Raw genomic sequence first — 22,462 nt, forward strand, 5'->3', positions numbered from 1 at the left:
CACGAACAGTAGTAAGAATTGGGGGCACTGTGATTATTTAGGTTTTCTGAGAAAACAAAGGAGTCTCCAAAAGGTTTCATAGCAATCAGTTTCTTTCCTCCACTTGGTTTTCTTAGGCATCACTGTTAACTTGGGCAGGGACATATAGCCCTGGGGTGTGGAGGGCAGCAGCTCCTGGCTCTGTGCACTCTGGAAGTTCTACCTGCTGACAAAAACAGCTCCAGCTGTCAATGACACAATCTAATCCTCACTGAATTTAGGCAGAGTCTGTAACAGGCTCCAACCTGAAGGTTCCCCCCCACCTTCCACATTTTTCCTTCTCCCACTTGCTCAAGACAGGAGCTCAACAGCCTACTCCTTACTTCCCCTTCACAGCACACCTCTTTCCTCCTCCTCCACACAGAAATTGAAGAGAAGCCATAGCCTACCCCATTCACCTAAGGAAAGTCAGCAATGCTTTTAATTCACAGTCTCAAAATGTGGCCCCTAGGTTCCCATAAGCATCACTTGGTGTCATGTGCACATCCTGATGGAGCAGCCATGCAGCATTGCTTTTGTGGCTTCATCTGGCCCTGCTTGCTCTACTGTTGCCTTGTAAAAAGGAGAGTGATTTTAAAACAGATAAGGAGTAAAAACAATAAAGGGAATTAATGCACTGAATTTGTGAAACCTGGGCCTGATCCTCTCCTCGTTTTCCCAGGTATAAATCAGAACTGTTTCCTGTTCTGAAAGGGTAGTAGCAGGCTAAAGAAATAAACACTCAAGGACACTGGATCCGTATAAAAATAACATCAAAATCTTTTTACCTTTACACAATTGTTAATTATTGATTCCAGAATGTTTTAGTGATGCTTCAAGTGTAGCGTTAGTTGTAATTGCTGTATGCATATTCATGAAACTGAAGACATTTAACATATCATAATACAAATGACAAGAAGCACTGGTAGCGGTGTTGGCTACTAATAATGACAGATGCTGTTCAAAATGATGGATTCGTGTTGAACAACAGAGCTGGGATAAGAAGAGGTGTCCCTTAGTCCCTCTTCCATGCTCACTAAAATTGCAGAGTGCACAAAGATGTAAAGTGAGCATTAAAGAGTAGAGAAGCTCACTAAATTATGTTGCAAGTCATACCTGAGGCGAGCAATGCAGTGGTCCAGGTTATTAGAGATCTCCATCAGCCATCCTTGCTTGTAACGTTTCAAAAGTGCTGTTTCATCAACCTAAGAGAAATGGCAGAGATCTTAATACTCCCATTTTCCCCATCCAGTGACTTATTTTTACTTTTTCAGTTAGCCTGCAAGAAAGAGTAGCAAATGGGTGAAGGGAACAGCCCTGCATCGGCCTTAAAAAGATGGAGTGGAGGTTATTTTCCATCTCTGGTTTTTATCAGTTCTGTTCTTTATTATTTCAGGCTAGAAGTGAGACAAGACAAGAACTTTTTGATCCATCACTTCCCAAACACATTTTGCAAAACAAGACTTATCATTAAAATTGTACGGGATATTTTTCCACCAGTTTTTCATGATTTTTATTGCTTTTTTTCATGATTCTATTGAAAAATTTGAAAGCCAAAATGTTTCTGATTTATCTTTTTCAAATAAACCCTGATATTTTCTGTGAAAATAAAGTTTATACTTAACTAAGGAAATACTTTCTTTGATCAACTCGGAGATAGGAATTTCTGCCAGATTGCCCATGATTAAGCAGTGGTTTGCTGAGTAAAATTGACCCTCACTTTTGTTCTTTGACTGCTCATGAAAATTTCAACAAAATATGGAAAAGAGGAAAGAATTTTCTCATCCCAACCAGCTGGTGCCTCTGTGAAAATGGAATGGATTAAAAAAAAAAAAAAAAAGAATTCTCTGATCCCCTCTTGCTTTGAACTTTCAAGCACCAAACAAGCAGAATCCAAAATCTGTACTCTCTTCTGTCCTCCGTTTCCGTGTGTGTCAGTGTTTGTACACATAGGAGACAGATGGGTAAAAATATAAATGGATAGACAAGCTGTGGAACCTTTGGCACAGCTTCCACATTAATGATTCAGTGTACAAACTTGTACAGCATTGAGACTTTTATAATGAGTTACCAGTGGCATAAAGCAAGCAACAAAATTAATTCAAGCCAAATTTATGGGGTAGTAACCGATTTAAACACCCAAAGTGGTGTGAGCACAAGCATGCACATACCCCAACTATTTTATAGTACTTCATTAAAGCATTTTTACTTCTCTATGACCACCCCCATCATTTTCAGTCCATTATTTCTTGTTACCAAAATATTTGTTTATATGTCAATTAAACACATTCCATATTCAGGAGTTGCTTGAACTCCAAGAAACCTCCTCTTTCCCAATTATTCATAGCATGAGAAACCTTCCATCAATTCCTACATCATTAATAAAGGCTATCCTACCAAAACCCCAGGTTATGATAATGTCAATGTCATTGCCAATGGAATTATTCAATGAGAAATCAGGTGCAGAGGGAGACAGCCTCTTTGGGAGTTAATTAAATCAACACAGGGGGAGAAGATATTATTAAATGGTCCGTATGAATTACGGGGATTGGGTTTATTTAAAGCTCAGTATAGCACAGATCAGATCTATTTCAATCTGTTACCATAGCCTACATATTTTACTTCAGACCACTCTGACAGTCTTAGGCCTGCTTTCACACCCAGTGCTAGTGCACTGAAGAAAACTAGCTTCCATTGCATCCTGTTTTCAGAAAAATGCTCTTTTTTAATCAGTATCTCAGTAATTTAAAAAGACTGCACAAACATGGTGAGCTAATGTCACCTCCAGTGTAACCCTAGAGAGCTTAGTGCAGCTCACAGGAGATTGCCTGACCCTCCACACAGTTATTTCATAAAATTACGATCTGCTTCATGTCAAACAGAAGAGGTAAAAGACTCACACCATTAATCCTTCTGTCTGAGCTTCAGAAGCCCTGGCTGACAAAATGACATCTCATGCACAATTCAATGTCATTTGCATAAATAGTTCCTTAAATAAATAATAGGTGTATATATATATATAGCTATCCAGATGTGTTCCTGAGACTCATTTCTGACATGGATCATCTCACAGAAGATAAAAACCAGGCGATATTCAATCTCCTGAACAAAATCATCTGCAGCCGTAGAGATGAAAAGGACAAAGGACTGCTGCGAATACCATTCACTGGAATCCCTCCTTTGTATTCTAGCATTTGAAAGATCATGATGATAGAGTAGAAGTCTGGATAAGATCATTTATTCAATAATAATTTATTCAGTAATAAATTGAATAAATTTATTGCACCTGCAGGGGAGTACCTGATGAGATGTCAAAGGCATGCAAAGCTAGTGCTGTGCTGACAAAAATGCTTTTGCACCATCGTTGCAAACTAGATGAAATTCTAGCATTCCATGAATAAGACCTCAGCTAGCCACAGCAGGTCAGATTTACTGCATGCCACGTGGCAGTCTGACCCATAATGTTTTGAAGTTTAATTATAATTACCATGGGTCAGATTGCAATATTCTTATTCTTTTCATTGCAGCAAATGACATGCCTATAGCAGAGGTCTGCCAGCTAATTCTCTCTACAAACTACTTCAGCTGAGAAGGCTGAACTCCCACTCCAGTCAACTCTGACTGGAGTTTGGTTCTCAAAAATCTCTTGCTCTCTGGAGCAGTAACAAGAGCTCATCAACTACAGATACTCCAAAGAGCGCACCACATTTTGGTTGGTTCTGTATCTGCTCTGCCACAAATGCTTCCCCAGTGTATTGAATTAAAAGGCTGCCATGAAGAAAAAAAGAGCATGGAAGTCTTATTTCTCAATAGCCAGAGATTCAGTTCATTAAACAAAGATATTCACTGCCATTATCACATAATTGCAGAGCAACATTTTGTTAGAAAAATCTTGCAATATTTTTGTTGTCCATTCTTCTGTCTGATTTGTTAGAATAAAACCATGCAACAAGCACTGTAGCTGCAGAATGCAGATATTAGGAGATCCTAATGTTACTTTCATTTTAGGCAAGTGTATTTCACTTGAAACTTATAGGCATATATACTTACCAAGGTCATGACACTGATGTTCAAGATTATATATGATTCTTATGGGTCTCTAAGGATCCAGTGGATCCTACCACACACTGTTCTGATTGCTTGGACATTAGCAGTCTTTGAATCACAGATCGTTATTAGATTCTCCATGTTCAGGGGATGAAATAGCTGTGCTATTTTAACATATTTGGAACAGACGAACATCACATCAGGACAAAACACTCAACAAGAATATACGCTGTGGGTAAGCTTCAGGGAACAGCAAGAATGGCACTGCAGAACATCATCAGCATTTGCCCTAAGAACTTAAGTTTGCTGTTTAGAGCCGAGATTTTTGTAAGTCTTGTAGTTAGCCTTATTTTGGCCTTCCATGGTTAATTGAGGAGCATGTCAGGAGAGTTTTGATTCAGGATATAAAGAAGACAGAATGAAAAGAGCATTGCTCTCACCTCTGCGATGATCCCCACACACCCGGCAATGACTGCAGCCTTCGCTTGAGCCCCACTCATTCCCCCAAGACCAGAGGTAACAAACACCTTTCCAGACAGGTCTTCCACTTTCAAGTAGCGACGGCCTGCATTCAGCACTGTGAGCTACAGACAACACACAATACAGCAATTATTCTGAGCCATTTTCCTAGAGTTCTTGGAATTTAAAGATAAAAATTTAACGTTGTGTATGTTCTATAGAAAAGACTCTGTGGACATACTCTTTGATTAGACAACTTAGATAGGACTTTAGATGCTATGCAGAGTCTCATAGATCCAAGATGCTTTGTTTTAAAATGAGGTCCAAGAATATGTCATTATCTATCTACCATGTAGTGAACATTTGGTCAATTCATACTTCACTTGCTGTAGCTAGATATGAGCTCAGTTTGAAACCTTGATTGAAGATCTTTTGGGGTTTTGATTCTGGATAAGATGCCATGCACTGAGCGGGAGGACGCTTTTTTTTTTTTTTTTTTTTTTTTAAAGAAGGAAGCAGTGAGAATTTCTTTGCATATTACTCACATTCCACTCAAGCCACCAGCCACTGCAGGAGATACCCTCCTCCTGGCTCTCCCCAAATAGACCTTCCCCCAATTTCTTACCACAGTCCCATGGACTATCCCCTGGGGCCCAATGTAGCAGTAGCTCCCTGCAGTCATCTGACCGTACCTAGCAATAGAAAAAAACGCAATGATACCACATGTTACTCAGGCTGAAATGAAGTCTGTACGTATCTATGTGTTTTCAGTATAACAAAGGTAATTATCTCCTGTGCCTCTATTTATTGTTAAAGAACTGTTATTATCAAATTCCCAACTTAACTGAGTTCCTTCTTTATTAGCAGTGTACCAACACATTCTCAGAAGAACATTTAGCTTTTTAAATGTTTGAGTTCATCTGTCAAAACTGCATGGATGAAAAAATTAAATGGAAATTTAGTCCTGGCATTTAGCATAGTGACTAGGACAAAAGGAAACACCTTTTCACCTTGTTGGCATTCTTATGCCATTGGTTTTCAATGGAACTCCTAAGTCAAATAGTTGCTTTTGAAAGTGTTACCCCAAAACAGTTCTCCACACTCCTATTAAATCCCCAGGAGAGTGGCAATCATCATTCTCTGTATTTATACCCTTTCATTTCTTCTGGCTTCCTCATTTGTACACACCCAAATCTCCAGTAGTTTTTACTGATTCTCTCCATGGTACACAACAGAATAACAGCCCTCTGCTCATCAACTAGATGCATAATAAAAAAGGTAGGCAAATAATTATTCAAAAAATATTTAAACTTATAACTTTCTACTTCAAAGCCTTAGTATAATAGAAGAGGAACTTTTAATAACTTAATTCTTTATAGATTACAATAAAACCACTGCAAAGTGGAACTAGCCAGTCCTGTAAGTAGGTTATGATTAAGGCTTTAGGCTGTAATTCAGCCAAAACATACACATAAACCTAATCAAGTCCAGTGGGCCTTAACTACATCCTTACATACTGTATGTGGCTGAACATAGCTTAAACTACCGAGTAATTCCACTTAAGTGTTCATTAATGCTTTGCAGCATCAGGATCCCAGTTGAAACTCATCTGCACTAGAAATTTTAATCAAGCAGTGGCTGATGTTTGAATTACATTTTAGTTAAATCTTTGATATATTTTAATAGTGATGTATCATCTTACATTGTTACTCCCAAAGCAAACATCTTCTCATATTCATCTCTGGTGGAATAGTTGGGAACAACCTAGGAAAACAATTAAAAGAAAACCCAGATAAGCAAATTAGAGATTTAAGCAGATATTTTCCACAGGCCAAATTCCGTAACTATGATCACACACACAGAAAATCAGAGAAAAACAGTAGAACCAAGGCAGGTGTTTTATTCCACACATTCTACTATTATGAAAGTAGTGTCTGGTCTTTCTGGCAACACAATGATCATGCAAGTCTCGAGGAAAGCATTTGTCTAGGCCCAAGACTAGCCCACAGAGAGATGGACCTTGAATGGCCCAGAACATTGGCCAGGGACCAGCAGGTCCAATTGTCCAGCTTGCCTTCGAAGCAAAGCAGTCCAGATATCTGAGCATCTGATCAACAATCACAGAATCGCTGAGGTTGGAAGGGACCTCTGGAGATCATTTAGTCCAACCCCCCTGCTCAAGCAGGGTCACCTAGAGCATGTTGCACAGGATCGCATCCAGGCGGGTTTTGAATATCTCCAGAGAAGGAGACTCCACAACCTCTCTGGGCAACCTGTTCCAGTGCTCTGTCACCCTCACAGTAAAGTTTTTCCTCATGTTCAGATGGAACTTCCTGTGTTTCAGTTTGTGCCCGTTGCCTCTTGTCCTGTCACTGGGCACCACTGAAAATCATCTGTTTGCCTCCTGAGGACTTTTATATCCTCCAAAGTGAGCCTGGCCAAACTGTTTTAGTCAAGAGCATAGGCAGATCGGGCTCAGTCAGAACAGAAGTCCTCTGATCAGGACAGGATTGTTCATTCCCTCCATCACTGCAGTTCAGCACACTTGAAGTAAGCGGGACTGTACTGGAATAAACAATGCAGAATTTGGATTGCAGATTCTCCTGTGTGCTATTGTAAGTTCAGATAGTACCAATAATGTCTTAATTCAGCAAACACTTGAAAACTAAACAGAAGAGGAGGAAAAAGAGAAAGCAAGATGCTAATACCTACCATGCCATTAGTAATGATTAATCGAGGAGCATACTGATGGCTGGGAAAGAGTCCCAGAGGATGTCCGCTGTACATTACTAATGTTTGCTCTTCGGTCATCTCTGACAAATAGTGCATGACCAACCAGAACTGAAAGGGAAACCAGGGAGAATGAGTGAATCCATTTCCATCTTGCAATGATGTTTCATCACTAATCTCCCAAGCTTTCAGTACGAAGGCAGCTATAGAGATAACAAGGTGTATTTGTATACAGAATAGCAGCCAGCGCTCTCATCCCATTCTTGCTTTTAATAAAGTCCATTAAGAGACATCATTCAGCAGGAAACATAAATCACCAACTAGCAAAGGTCTGAATAAGCTCCAGAATACTTTCTCCAGTACAACCCCAGAAATGCTTTGTTAGCATTTTAATGCATCATTTTTAGAGCTGTTCTAATTTTATCTTGAGGTTAACCATTTGGATCTGGCACTTCTCTAGCCAGCTGGGAAAAAGGTGCAATAAAATGAAAAGCTGAAAGATAGTTAGATCTTGCTGTATTTTACGCACAATGAAGCAACTTTTAGATGACTAAAGAAACAGTGAGGGTCTCAAAAGGAAGATCTAGTCTGCCTTTCCTAGATTAAAGAACTATACAAGATACAGTTCTGTCATCTTGAGGCTGGCAAAACTGGTAAGGGGGAATTTAGCTCTAGACATTGTTCTTTTTTTAGAAAAATATTCAGAAGAAAGCACAGAGCTTTGTGGAAGATATACACAAAACTCAACCTTTTCCCTGGGAATTTTGCAATGACATAAACTGATGAAAAGTGTGTTGTTTTCAAGGAATAAACAAAGAACAAAACATTCCACCATAACTGAATCATTCATGTGATTGCTACTCTAACCAGAAACAGAAAGGTATTGTTTGTTCTGCTGTGAAACAACTGCAGGTCACAGCTCCATCTAACCTCAATGAGAACAAGGGAAAAGACAGAATATTTCTGAACTTGGAAGTGCTTCCATTTCACTTTGTAGTGAAACATCTGCCTAAGGGATGTCAGCATATTAATGCTACTATATGAGCTACTGGCACTGCTCACATCAAGACTGCTGTAAAACCTTCATGCAAGGCATTAACTGATCAGTACACAGAATAAAGAAGTGTTGTGCATTGCCATGGTACCTTTCTTTCAAAGAGTCAGAACAGTTTTTTCTCAAAAGCCATCTAAGATTTCCATTTAACTCCCACTTAACAGATTAGGAAACTGAAGCTTAAGTGAGTTCTCTTAGCCACAGATGAAAAGCACAGTCAAACTGGGAAGAAAACTCCGGTCTCAGAGTCCTGTGCTACAGTCAGAAATTCATTACTTTTCCCTAACTGGGAATCTCATTTACAAGTTAGATTTGCTTGCATTTTTTTTAATAACCAAGAAGCCAAATTTAGGTAAAGACACAACAAGGTCCATACATCACCCCTCAAGACAGAAGCTGGTACTGTAGATCAGCTTTTGGTTATTTCACCTACAGAACCCAAACTCAGGATCTTTCCAGCCTTCAGGAGTGACACTATCCTTCAGGATAATGCACTTTTCTACCTGTGTCTTATCTGTACCACACTGCAAAACTCATTGCCACATCTCCACCTGTCCCCTCTCTGTGACCTTGGAGCATAATGTCAGAGGCTGCAGGGATGACACACTTTCAGCATTCACAACTGAATTTGTGCCTGGCAGTCTACAGAGGCCCAGGATGGTTGTTCATTGAATGTTCCTCCTGCCACCACACACCTGTAGAGCATCCAGACCTGGACTGGTCTTGAGAGAATAAACTGAACTCATACAAAAGATAACAGTCTAAGCATGTTGCTGATGCCAAAATCTCCTTGAAATGTTTCCCACATGCATTTTGCAGTACTTGGATTAAAGCAAGTGTATTTAGTGCTATTTTTGGATAGAGACAGATGATATAGATGATACAATCACACCTTAAACAGCCCAGCACAAATTTTAGACAGGCCTTTACCCACCTGGCATTCTCAGAGATCAGAGGTAATGTTGCTAGACCTGAAAGTAAAGTGCACTAAAATCTGACCAGTTAGCACTTAAACATTTACAGCTAATCTGTGATTTGATTGGAAGATGACTCAGGATAAAAATCTTAAATCAAATTCCTTTTCTCTTTCTTAAATCAAATCCATATTTTTTATTCCATTACTTGTTGTGAAATGTTGTAAAAATACCAGAAACAAGCAAACAAAAGATATACTTTGTTTCCTAGAATTCAGTTTGCCTCTAAAATTATTTTTTCAAAATAGAGGCACATATAAAGGCATCAGAGAAAGAAAAAAAAAATAAAGAACTGTTCTTTACATCCTCATACACAGCTTGATATTTTTACACTGCAATGTTTCTACAGGGCTGTCTGTGCTCTTCTTACTAAAGCTCTCTCCATCTATGCAGTTCATAACTGAGCATTCATCTATCCAGACAGGATGTTTTGGAGTAGTTTGAGACAATGACTGCCAAGAATTATCACAAACTCTGCCTAAGCAGAATGTGCTTGGGGGAGGGTGAAACAGGTTTTATGAAACAAGTTACAAAAGTAACTGTGTCCTACCTGCGCCCAGTTGCTGAAGACCTGCCCGTTTCCTCCATAAGTGACAAGCTCCTGGGGAAACTGAGAAAAGGAATTTAACAATATTAAAGCAAGCAATTTCTGGAAAAGTTTCAGAGTATATCCTGCCTTAAAAAAAAAAAACCTCAATTACAGATCTTCACTGCGGCTTATTGCATCAACACCCTCTAGATTCTTGAAATCAGAAAATACCACCATAAAAGTAATAGTTTAAACAAAAAAAAAGAAAATCTTAAAATGGTTTTTGTTATTGTTACAATGGTATTTTGGTGATGCCAAATGCTACAAAGTTATTTCTGGGTTGCAGTTTCTGTAACAAACAGACATCCCAGAAAACTCTGTTAAATAGGTCTGACTGATCTCATGGTCAGACTGCCACTGGCATTTGCTGCTGAAAGGGCCAAGGACCAGCAGGGCAGGGTTTTATAGCCTCTCCCTTGCCATTTGTACAACAAATGTGTTACACTGGGTAGTGCTTGTAAGGAGGGACTTTGGTCCTGTAACCCTTTAGTAAATCTGTCCTTGAGAGATGAGTTTTCAAACCTGCAGAAAGTATCAACATCATTTTTTCAATATATGGTGTAGAAGCAACGTACAAAGAGCTGAACTCTACCCATCTCACAGAAGGTGATCAAGCTCCTGTATGTAATGGGAGCTGGAGACATCTCATTAATATTACAGGAGGCCTCAGAAGTCAGAGCCAGGACCAGGGCCCACAGCGCAGAATTAAAATCTACATACAGTAGCAAATTTAAGAACTTAATACAAAAGACCCCAAACCCCAGGAATCACAGCATAGTCATAAGAAGAGTGCAAGAGAGATGTATGATCACACTTTAGTCCCCTTCAGGTCTAGCCTCACAGAAATGATCATTCTGGCTTATCACACTGAAGAGTGCGGCACTGCTGAAATCCGCCTGCTTAGCTAACACAGAGCAGCCAGCTCTACATATAGGAGGACTGGCACGTACCTCAGGGCACAGAACCAGCAAAAGGCTAATGAACAACTAAAATCCTATTCAAGGTTTCAAGGGAGGATCATCTGCACAGAGACTAATTTCACCCATACACCTAAGTTTTTCAATTTTTATATGAGCATATACAGGAAGTAACTTGTAACTTCTACCATGTGAATACTTTCCATCTTCCTTATTTTCACTGTGCCTTACCTGAGCCACTGAGGGATCCAGATTATTCATGATCATCAGCATAATAGCAGCAGCTGATTTGGTCTTGCAAGGATATTCTTCTATGGGGTACGCCCTGAAACAGTACCACCAAACTTTAGAGAGACACTTCAACTCATAGATAAAGACAACAGCAACAAAATATCCCACAGAAATATCTCTGAATGTCAACAGATTGCCTTGAGTTACAGGGTTTTATTTAGAAGGGAAGGAAAAAAAAACCTAAAAGGAGAAAGTGCAAATCTGAAACGACATGTACAGGCAAATCAGGTTTCAGCTTCTATCAGAATTAAGCAAAGAAAACTAAGAAAAAAAATTGGATTCAGCCTATCATTTGCTGAGTCAGTTAATCACAAGTGGTTATAAATATGGTGGCCATGAGTTCTCTCTGCTTCTTAGCCTGGATTATTTGGAGCATGCTTGAACTGGTCTTTGTATCCCAGTTGCCAGGCCAAGTAGCTACATCCTGCAAGGCCAAGGAAAACAGCATCAGTGGAAGCTGCTTTCAGGCTCAGCAGCCTTGTTATTTAAGATCCTATCTAAGGAGAAAAATCTCCAGTTTGAATTCCAGTCCCAAAGAAGCTCTCAAAGATATAACTAGTTAGGAGAAATCTGGGGCTTTTTTTTACTACATTAGATGCATTTCATCCAGAAGTTTGAGAGGCATGTGGAACCCTCACAAAGCCATTTTGAGTCAGGTTTCCTAGCACTGATGTACTTTAAGGGCAGCTGCTGCAATCACCTCACTGTTATCTTCTCCTTCACCATCTATTTCTTGTATCAAATTGTTTTAAAGCTTGTAGTCTTACAGTTACACTGTCACTCTTCAGGGCAGGGACAATCCCTTTGCTATGTGTTTGTACAGGCCTTAGTACAATTGTCTGGAGGCCTCTAGGGTCTAATACCAAAAATAAGTATAAACATTAATCAAAAGTTTCACTCTTTCGTTCTTTCCCTCTACATAAGCAGCAACATTATTACAGACACTAGAAATTCCTGAAGGTAGATAGGATCATTTGACATGTTTTCTAAATCATCGTCCTTTTATTGGCCCATAGATCTTCAATGGCTGGACATTTGCTTTATATGGGGAAGATAGTTACACTGAAAAGGTTAGGCTAAAGAGTGCCAACTACAAAAGAGTCAGACATCTGCTGACCAGCTCCTGAGCCAAGATCTGAAATGTATACCATATAGATTTAGCAAATGGGCTCCTCCCATGGTCCTATATGCATTATCCTAGCTATTTACATCAGGATACTAAAATATACGCCTTGCAGTCACTGCCAAACCAGTAGGAAAAGCATATGAGTTGTTCGAAATACATTTTTGTTGGTAGTGGGTTTTTTCTTCTAAGTTTAAGGTGATAAAATAACAGGATTTCTGTAAAAAGTGATACCAACTCATCCAAAGGAATTATTTCCACATGAGACTACTCAGAATATAACCAACACCAAGTTCAGGTATTAGCTAACTGAGTGCTGATATGGGAACAAGGGTGTTAAATGAAACAGAAACAAGTTGGACTGTGCTCCCTTGGAAATATAAAACAAACCCAAATACTGCTAGACTACAAAAGGCATTTGCTTAATCTCCCAGGCTCTAAGAAAGTATTAGGAAGGGTGGGCAAAGAAATAGGTATAAACTATGAAAAAAATATTTGAAGCTGTCAAAGAGTCACTGATGCCAGCAATGGAAATCAGCTGGTGGATTGTCTCATCCTATCCTGCCAGTGGAAGGTAACCTCATCTGTACTTCAGGACTCATCTCCCCTGAAGTCCAGCACTGCAATATCTTTCAGCTTTCCGGTTGTTCTCCCCATGTCTTCAGCAACAGCTGACTCCACACTAGCATGGACAGCACAAATATAGTTGTTTGTACAAATTAGAGTGCTTTTCAGTTGCTTGTTTTATTCAGATTTCTTAGACATTAACCAGGCCCCTGCTGGATGCAAGAAGGAATCAACCAGTCTTAAAAAAAAGTAGTTAGCCCCTGGCAGCCCTCACCAAAACAATTCTGCTTCACAAACATTAGCCTAATTAGCCCCACAATGAAGCAATGCTCCAAAACCATCAGGCAACAAGCCCAGCATATTACAAACCAAGGTCAGACACAGGCTCCAAGGACTGAAGAACATGCAGCCTCCCTTTTAAGCCCAGGAAGCCTTCTGTGTGTGACTGAAGAGCAACCAGCCACTCACAGCAGGTCTTAAGCCATCCACTCATCTGATGTTTCCTCTTGATTCAGCCAACATTTGACTTACAGGAACTCAGGACTATTGCAGACTTTCTGTTCAGGTTGCAATTAGAGGTCAAATAAAGACAGGTCCCTAGAAACTTTAAGACACACATTTCAGTGCATTTGGGACAGTCCTAAAGAGGCTCATGAAATGCGGTAATCATCTCTGTGTAGGGCAAAGCTGGTGTTAAAACGCAGGACACTGCACAACCCCTTCTGGGTGACTTGGCAGACTGCTGAGAGCAGTACATCTTGACGGTATGCAGACACTGCACAGGTAGCACTGTGTGAGTGATGCTGAGCTTTACAGTGTGCAGCAAGACTGTCCTGACCCTGCCAGGGACCATCCAGAAGGGTGTAGAGTGTCTCCCGACTAGCTCCATGGAACTCGGATGAGGACAGAAAGCAGGACAATATCTGGAGGATGAAGGATCTCTTACGCAGCTTTACAGAAGAGCATCCCAAAACACTGAGTAACACTCATTGGAAATGAAACCACTGTCTCTAGTGACACACAGAACACCTGATTTATTCAGCTGATACATTTTGTTAATGTCATGACATGACTTCTGCAAGAGGTAGAATAGGATGCAGTGGTGTCTCTATTCAAAGATTACTTCCACAGGTGAAAGCCAGTAAGCAAATGCCAGCCAAATGCAACAAATTCTGAATGCTCTAGTCCTTACCTCATCTCAATATCTGGAAAGAATCTGTACATATATATATGTCCATACAGCCTGAGTTCTTCAGCAAATTCCAGCGCCAGTATCTTTTGTATATCAGGTGGGAAATAACGCAAGGCATTCCGCAAAGCCAGCTGCCAAAAGAGCAAAAGACACACAAACACACACACAAAACAAGGTAAGAGAGAAATGCAGGTAAGTGGATGGCCCCAAACTTTAAGCAGACTCAGCTGGAAACCTGCCCAGGATAATATGGTGATGATTTTTAAAGGCCAAGCTCATATCAGGGGAGAAATCATTCCTGCTTTACTATTGAAATGTCTCCATCTGCATCTTTCCTTGTAGATTAAATTGCTGAGTACAGGGTGGCCTACCCCCCTGTCCCAACTCTGTAGTGAGAGATTTTGGAGGTTTGTTAGGTAGCACTCCATCCTATAAATCAGAAATGGACAAATTCCCTCTCACAGTGCTAGGGGGCACTGAACTACCAAGAAAAATATTGTTCAGAAATCATTAATCTGAGAGCCTGAACTCCTAGAGACACTGAAGACCCTACCGTACTTTCCATTCAAGAAAGGGAACATGGCCCTGCATTATGTGACTTGGTCCCTGATGAAGATGTTTTGGGGCTAAGTTTTATGAGATAAAGATTCACTACATTTAGCATCCTAATACATTGCAGAAGGTGGTGGTTTACACTATTTTACTGATGCTACATACATCACTTCCAAATTAGGTAAAGTGATTAGTAAGTACTGAATTAAATTCTGCATGTGATACTGAGACTTGTACTCTCTATTGCTTTCAAAGACACTACCCATAGTTTGCTAAGTACATTGTGTCCTTTTGGATGAAAGAAACCATAAATAAATCACTATCTTTAGTAACAGTCATGTCTGCATATTTCATGTTCCATTGTTTAAAACCGTAATGAAAATAAAGATTTTGTAATCTTTTAAAAAGCCAATTGCATGCAAAGTACTACAAGACCTTATAGATTCCCCTATAAATGGTAGCACTATTCAAACAACTCTTAGTTGAAGAGATTCACAAACTATGCAAAATTTCACAGCTTCATTAAGCTGATTTGTAAGGACTGGGCAAGGGCAGAAGGAAATCAAGTTTACTTCTAGATCTGGTAAGACCCTAACCAGGAAAACTCAGTTTTGGAGAGGGACAAGTATTCCCCATGCTTGAAGCACCTGCTGTTGGCAGTTCAAAGTGCCATGAAAGCAAGTATTTTCTGGAGGAAGTATAGGGGTGGGCTGTAATACAGGAAATGGAGATTAGAACAAAGGCATCTAGAACCCTCCAGTCTAGGTATCTTCACTCTCCTTATTATTCTGGGAGAAGAAAATACCCCAGCAAAAAGTCCCCAAAAGCTCTACAAAGCCTCATTTTGGCTTAGTGATAAACCTCTTGTTGATTCAACATGAGTATGGTTTGGACTTCATGAGTAGCGTTCTCCAGCTACTTCATCATCCAAGATTGCTGGTCCCACATACCTTAGAGCAGATAGAACAGTATTTCTAAATCTAAAAATACCACTTAGAGAGTGTTCTTGTTGGCATACTTACTACTGAACACACACAGGTCAGATGCTTTTGGATCAGCAAAGCTATGCTGATTTACACCAAATGAGGAACAGACCTGTAAAACCCTGCAATGAGATTTGCCATTTCACAGAGAATGACAAGGGGAAAAACCTATTTACCAGACTAGCAAATGCAAATTCCATCTTCAAATACCACTTTATTGTTCTTCAGAAAGATAGGCAGTCATTTTTCAAGAGTATGTCAGCAAGCTAACAAAAACCCCAGCTATATTTACCTTGTGACAAAATGCGAGAGGTTTTTCAAAGTTGGCATCTTTGAGTCAAGCAGCCATCATCAGAGTTTCAGCTCTGAAAATTTTCTGAAGTGACAATGAAATGCTACATCCCTTGTAACAATAAAATTAAGTTCTACAAAAGGAACGAAAGTGTCATCTGTTGAAATGAAAAAACGTTGCCACATTTGGAATTTTGGCTGCCTATGAGAACTACAGAGAACGATCAGGATGAAAACATTTTGTTTCCAGTCTGGCAAGGATCACCCAGACTTCGATCAGTGTTTTTATCTGTATTATAATGAATTTTTGTATTTACCCTAAAAACAAGAGCAAGCAAAATCTGTTTGCATTTTCAAACAAATTCACTTAAACAGAGCCTCTGTCCTATTAGCGTTCCATGTTAACAGAAGCCTGAATTTTGATGATGCAAGCATTAAAGAAACATGAATTTTGATGCTACATGAAGGGCAGGAAGGGCTCCTGGGTTGTGTAGACAATAGAGAGCTGATCTTACAAAAGGAGACTAAGACTGTGGCTTGTTTAGCCTAAAAGAACAAAGGTGGCATTTGATTACTGTGTCACTGCAGGATAAATGTCAAAGCAGGAAGGTGCTTCAGGGAAATGCTGGAAGAGGAATAAATAGGTATTAACTAGCCATGAAGAAACAGTCTTCAAATTAGAAGAATTTAAATAAAAGATTCTGAAAGAGCCTCTAAATAGGAGAGCTAGGACATTTGAAATTGGTTAGATGAAGCCTGACTGGTTTATGAAAAGGTAATTGCCACATGTATCTGGATGAATTTTGCGTATTCATTACTGAATCCTAAACTGAATAACCTCAGAAAGGCACTCAAGGACCAAATTCAAATAGACTGATCATCATGCTTTTGTGGAAAGGCAATACAAGGCCACCTATTCCTTAAGTTTCATTAAAGAACCATATTAAATATTAATCTAACCTTTATATAGGATTAATTTTACCCATAATGGGTGAATTTTAGACATTGTGGGTTTGATACTCAGGTGTTATTCCTGTTCTTAGTTTCCCCTCACAGCAGCTTAAGCTGCATGTGCTTAGCACCTCTGAAAATCAGGTTCAGAGTTCATAGAAATTTGGAAGAAAAAAAAAAAAAATCAATAGTGATTATACTCCTGAACCTGTTCAGTCATTTTGCAAATCCCACCATGAATTTGTGGAGAGTCCCTGATTCAGCTCAGCACAATGCAAGTATTTGATGCAGTCTTCCTCTCAGATCTGCCAAGTGGATCTAACGTTTGGTTCTTACGTTTAAGCTCTCACTAGCAGACTGTCTTTTTGTACTTACTGGAATTCACACAGCAAAACATGATCCTGCTGCCATTTAATCAAAAGTCAGAACTCATCAACATCAACCTATCAACGGGAGGTAGTCAAAAGAGTCTATGAAATCCTGCTTCAGTCAATCAACTGTATCTTTGTCATGGGAGTCTCTTGAGAAATCAAATCAGCCTCTTGTTAATTGGTTCTTGTTGAAGAGCTGGTGCCTCTTCAGAATGAATGGCATTCATTTTCCTTCCAAACAACATTTTAAGGACTTCCAATTTAAGGATCTCAAGACACTTCACAAATACCAAGATCTGCAGTCTACCCCTTTGCTAAGGGGAGAGTAAAGCATAAAGAGCAAGTGATTAGCTCAACAGCCTCCATATTAGCTCTCCTGTCTTTTCCCAGTGAAGATATTGTTTGTCTCCTATCTGTCTCCCATTTGATGATATCCAGGCCCAGAATCATTGGTGGAACTATTCTCTAAGCAGTAATTGTAAGAGACTGTGGTTTCATTATTATTTTCCCTGGACAGGTCTCAATTCAGACCAGCTCAGATTGGAAGTAAGTATGGTCATTTCTGACCAGCCATTGCTATAAATGTCCCATTGGCTGTGAAAGTTCAGTTTTTTAATCACCAAAGCTTTCTAAAACAGGAGCTAATAGCTGACCTTCCCAACCACTTTATATAAACTTTCCAAAGTGGCCTGATCTCCAGCTGCATAAAGCAACCATCAAGGACAAGCATCCTCCTTCACCAGTAAGGTCAACAGGATTTTCAGGTGCTATGCAACTTTGCAACACTTCCAGCTCTGATTTTTAACTCTTTATACTAGGATGTCAGGGAGCAGCAAGGGCTGGCTTCTTCCTAAGGAATGGGGAGCCAAGGCAAAACACAGCCAGAAATGCAAAGGCCTCACCAGCCAGGGCACTGTCCCACAGCAAGGAGAACAGGGCAGAGCAGGCCAGGGGTGGCAGCCAGGTTCAACCAAGAGTCCAGATCATCAGGCAAGTTTGTGGTGATAAGGCAGGTCCAAGCTCAAGCCAAGGATGCAAGTCAGGATCAGGTCTGGTGACAGTAACCAGAGTCAGACACAGCCCAGAGATCACCAGGCCAGTCCATGGTGACAAGCCAGGTCCAAGGTCAAGCTGGGAAGAAAGTCTGCGGGCTGGGGTCCAGATCAGTGTGGTCTATAGCCAGGAACAGGCATAGCTGCAGCTGAGCTGGAAACCAGTACTCCTACCACATAGTTCAGAAAGGAGCGAAAGCCCAGGACTGATCTTAAATGGAGCCCCTGGGCCCACAGCGTGGGTGGAGGCCCCAGGTGAGGCTGGTCAGGGCTGTTAAAGGCCTGTTAGTGCCCTCAGGGCCCAGACACAGGAACACAAATTAAGATATTGCAATCAGGTAAGAGATGATCATATTGAGGTAGGAAGAAGGCTGTAACATGGTTGGATTCAAATACACATAAGGAAACTGGTAAATGGATAAGGAAATGTATTTTTTTTCTGATTCTAAGCAACACTGACAAGAATATACTCCTCCCAAGTTGCGTCAGCTTTACTGGAAGGTCAATGAATGTGCAATGTCCTTGTTTTGCAAAGGACACGCCAAGCATGAGGTTTTAGGGGTAATTTATTTGCAATATATTTATATTGAGATACAGATGCTGAGAAACAAAAAGCTAGTGTTTCCTGATCTGGGAAGGGAAAGAGAAAGGATGCAGTTATTTCAGGCCCCAGGTGAAGAATGCAGAAGAAAGAGAACTCAGGAAATGTATAAACAAAATCAGTTCTGAGGAATGGTTTGATTTATCCAAAGAGATTAAAGTTGGTATGATAGGAAGAATTATGTATCTCTTCAGCAGGTCCCAAAACACACAGATCTTGATAAATCTCACTTACAGGATTTTTATCATAACCAGAAAAGGAGGCCCCAAAAATTATACATTGGCAGTGCTAAGGTTTACTACTATAAAAAAGAGTAAAATTAGAATAAAGGCAGATGAACAGAAAGACAGATCCTTACTGAAAGACACTAGCGAAGCACTATTAACTTATGTCAAGGCTTCCCATGAGCACTTTAATTAGAAAATGAACGCAGTGTCATATGGAAAGACAAGCCTTGCAATACACTCAGCACTACACACTGCCAACAGTATCTGGAAGCTTGTCTCAAGGCTTAAACACCACCTTGAACACAGACAACCTTTTCTAAGCATGGAACACCTCATAAAAAAAAAGATTTGGCCTTTCAGATATAGAATAAATACCAGCTGAGCCTCTAAACCTGTTAAGAGTTTAAGGTGGAAGATTAAGAGTAAAATAAATCAGAAAGGAAGCTTTTAAATCTTTAACAGGCTAATAAAAAAACCAACCAGCATGACCTTTTATCACATGTGGTAGATAAGAAGGGAAGATGAGGGTAGGATGCTAGACAGTAGCCTGAGACTAGGACCAGAACAGCAGTCCAGTAGAAGCTCTCTCCTTGCAGCAATTACAGGAGGCAGGAAACTATTCCAGTTTCTCTACAGAGAGTGAGGGCTTTGTCATTGCATTCTCTTCCCAGGTAGAGAGTAGGGTCTGGCATCCTTGTAAGTGATACCATCTCCTCCCCCCCTGCAACATGGACTCCTACATGCTGTAGTAGATTTCTCTTGGGGGAAAAGTGAGTTTAGCCAAGGCCCAAGCAGAAGGAATGAAATGGAGACATTTGGCAACGTTCTGCCATGCAGTGAAGCTCATTCCCTGCTCTTTTATCTTCATAGCCATCACCACGATCCCCTCTGCACACTTAGTAGCCACACTTCCACATGTCTGAGCCATCCCAGGCACAGACAGCCTCAGCCATGAATGCTGCCTGATGCCACAGTAAATCCTCTTTGGATATCTCACAGCTGTTCCCCTTTTTACCCTTTGTCTGGGCTCTTTGTTTGTGGAAGTGGACTTTGAAAGAATTTGGCTGCTCATGTCAGTGGGGAACTCCCACAAAAAGCAAGGAAGTTGTGAGCAAGTTCTTAGTGGGGAAGGTACTTTAGTGTACTGACCGGAATGTCACGTTATAACTGATGTTATATGTGATGAAGTACAGACTTTCAAACTAAGGAACCCACCTTGTCCTCTCCCACACAAAATTCCTAAGGATCTCCACCATCAACCGTTATTTTCTGCTGCTAATTTTTTTTTAAGCTCTAACATGAAATAATGCAATGATTACTTTAGTGCTCACGTAGACAATTCAAACAAAAAGACACAGGAAAAGTTACACAACTAAAGACAAATAATTAACCCAACTTCTTACAAACTTGCCTAAATTCCAGAAAATTTCAGACTAGGGTTTAAAATAAATTATATTTTGATGCAAAGATATGTATGTGTGCCCGGTTTGTACTAAGATGTTGATTCTCCACATTTTGTGTTTACTGTATTTGAGGGGCTAGCTTTTACTCCCATAAATATCCAGTGTTCTTGTGACAGCATTCATAATTCCATCTCCAAGGAATGATGCTGGATTGACAGCACTGGAGTCTAAGGCCTCTTGTTCAGCCATTTAAAGGCATGCAATCTGTTGTGCTGCAAATCTCCTTCATATCAACCTGCTTATATCTGCGGAGAAAGAAAGAAAGAAAGAAAGAAAGAGAGCACAAAGGCAGAAGAGTTCCCAGTACTTTGTCCCATTTTCCACTGAAATTAAAAAAAACAAGGAAATGCATTTGCCACAAAGTTAGGCCCACATCCAGAAAAGCATTTGAGGCAATCAGGTCTGCTGCTCTGAGCTGCATTTATCCGAAAGGAAGAGAAGTGAGGCCCTATGAAACCCCATGTTACCTTTTTCTCCTGAGCAGCGAGATTAGGGGTTCTCACAGGTGCATGGGGTACTCCTTTCCTCCGACCTCTGTTTTCGGGCAAAGGGTGTAGAGGGAGGCCACGACAGATTTCCTTCAGGCTGGTCATAGCTGCTGTGGAATTACTGGGAGGAAAGGAAAGGCAAACTGGAGAGGCACAAAGACTGGGGACCAAAGCGTGCAGGTCAGCTCCTGCTGAGCGGTTGAGATGTGCCACCACGCTGGGGTGATCTCAAAGAGGACGGCCTGTCCTCTGGCTTTTGCAAACAGGCCTGCAAAGCACTGAGGGCAGGTGGTGCAGATGACACACCTCCCCCCTCTGAGCCATGCCATTGGCTCTTCCCTCCTCCCCCAAAATGAATGATTCACAGTTTTGCTGTTTATTTTCTAGGTGCTTTGTCAGCTGGTGCAGTGCTAACCCTCTGGAGTAAACTCAGTCACTTTCCAGATCAGTTGATTCCCCCAATGGCCTAGTGAGAGTGACAGTCTTGAGCATGAGCCTTGCCTGAGACCACAAGGACTGTGCCTTTACATTTCTATAGCTTAGGAACTGACTAAAGTTATTCATCATGATTCACATCACTATCCAGACACATCGTTCCAGTAAGATGGGCATTCTCTGTTTGACACCTCCGGGTACAGGCTGTTCCTGAGATCTGATCAGTTTGTCGTCTAGAAAGCAGCGGTTGTCGACAGTAGCAAAATTTCTACCCTTAGTTGTTAGCTCCTCTTAGCTCACAGGAGTGCCTGGATTTTAGCAGAATTAAACTGGAAACATAGCAGCCTCATCAGCACTGGTATCAGTTTTCTCAAGACAGGCAATAATAGTGAGGAGGAATTAAGGTTTTCAGTTCTAAGTCACTTTTATATCCCATGGTCAACAACTACTGCAAAGTCTTATGCTACTGCCATCCAGACATCGCAACTAAATGAATAAGCTTAACTTTGACTTTCCACTTAAAATGCAACATGAACTTTGCTCTCTGTTTTGAGCTGTTAAGTTATACAGCAGCTTCTTGATCTTTATTACATCCATGGAACTACAACTCACAGTCACGGAATTTTCTCACATGCCACCATTGAAGCCTGGTGAAATTAACTGGGAGAAACATTTCAGTTAGGAATGAGCCTAAAACCTGGGAATAAAAATAGACCACATTTTCCCACAAAGGCATCAATCAACAAGCAATGACCATAAAGCACAGTTATGAAATGACAGCTTCTCATTAATGTCACGTTGGCTTTAGCTCTAGGACATACTGCACATCCCCAGCTCCCACTGGAGATGCTTGAGTTGAAAGACTCCAAACATCCCAGGGGAGCCGAGCACACAGCAGACTCAAACCCTCTGAAGGATACTGATTGTCATCTACGGCAGGAGAATTTTGTTTTGCAATTATACAGTGTTTTAGCTGTTTTTGAACAAAAGGCAAGGACAAAAAAGAGAGGAAAAACTCTCCTTCATATTTTAAAAGTTCATATTGAGTTTTCCTATTAAAAACATACGAAAAAGGAACAGAAGGGTA

The 22,462-nt window shown here is 40.5% G+C and overlaps 1 protein-coding gene across 1 annotated transcript in view; it reads right to left on the reverse strand.

Annotated features, from left to right (window-relative positions):
- UROC1 (urocanate hydratase 1) overlaps positions 1 to 22,462 on the reverse strand; it is a 122,024-nt gene that overhangs the window by 24,386 nt on the left and 75,176 nt on the right. The window contains exons 2-10 of the mRNA XM_067303334.1: positions 20,920 to 21,061; positions 13,962 to 14,092; positions 11,020 to 11,113; positions 9,833 to 9,892; positions 7,237 to 7,365; positions 6,227 to 6,288; positions 5,150 to 5,216; positions 4,506 to 4,649; positions 1,135 to 1,223 (exon numbers count right to left, since the gene is read on the reverse strand). Coding sequence (XP_067159435.1) covers positions 1,135 to 1,223; positions 4,506 to 4,649; positions 5,150 to 5,216; positions 6,227 to 6,288; positions 7,237 to 7,365; positions 9,833 to 9,892; positions 11,020 to 11,113; positions 13,962 to 14,092; positions 20,920 to 21,045 — 902 coding nt within the window. The 5' untranslated portion in view covers positions 21,046 to 21,061. The remainder of the gene's footprint in view (positions 1 to 1,134; positions 1,224 to 4,505; positions 4,650 to 5,149; positions 5,217 to 6,226; positions 6,289 to 7,236; positions 7,366 to 9,832; positions 9,893 to 11,019; positions 11,114 to 13,961; positions 14,093 to 20,919; positions 21,062 to 22,462) is intronic.

This window comes from Apteryx mantelli, chromosome 12, assembly GCF_036417845.1.
Source record: "Apteryx mantelli isolate bAptMan1 chromosome 12, bAptMan1.hap1, whole genome shotgun sequence".
Lineage (NCBI taxonomy): Eukaryota > Metazoa > Chordata > Aves > Apterygiformes > Apterygidae > Apteryx > Apteryx mantelli.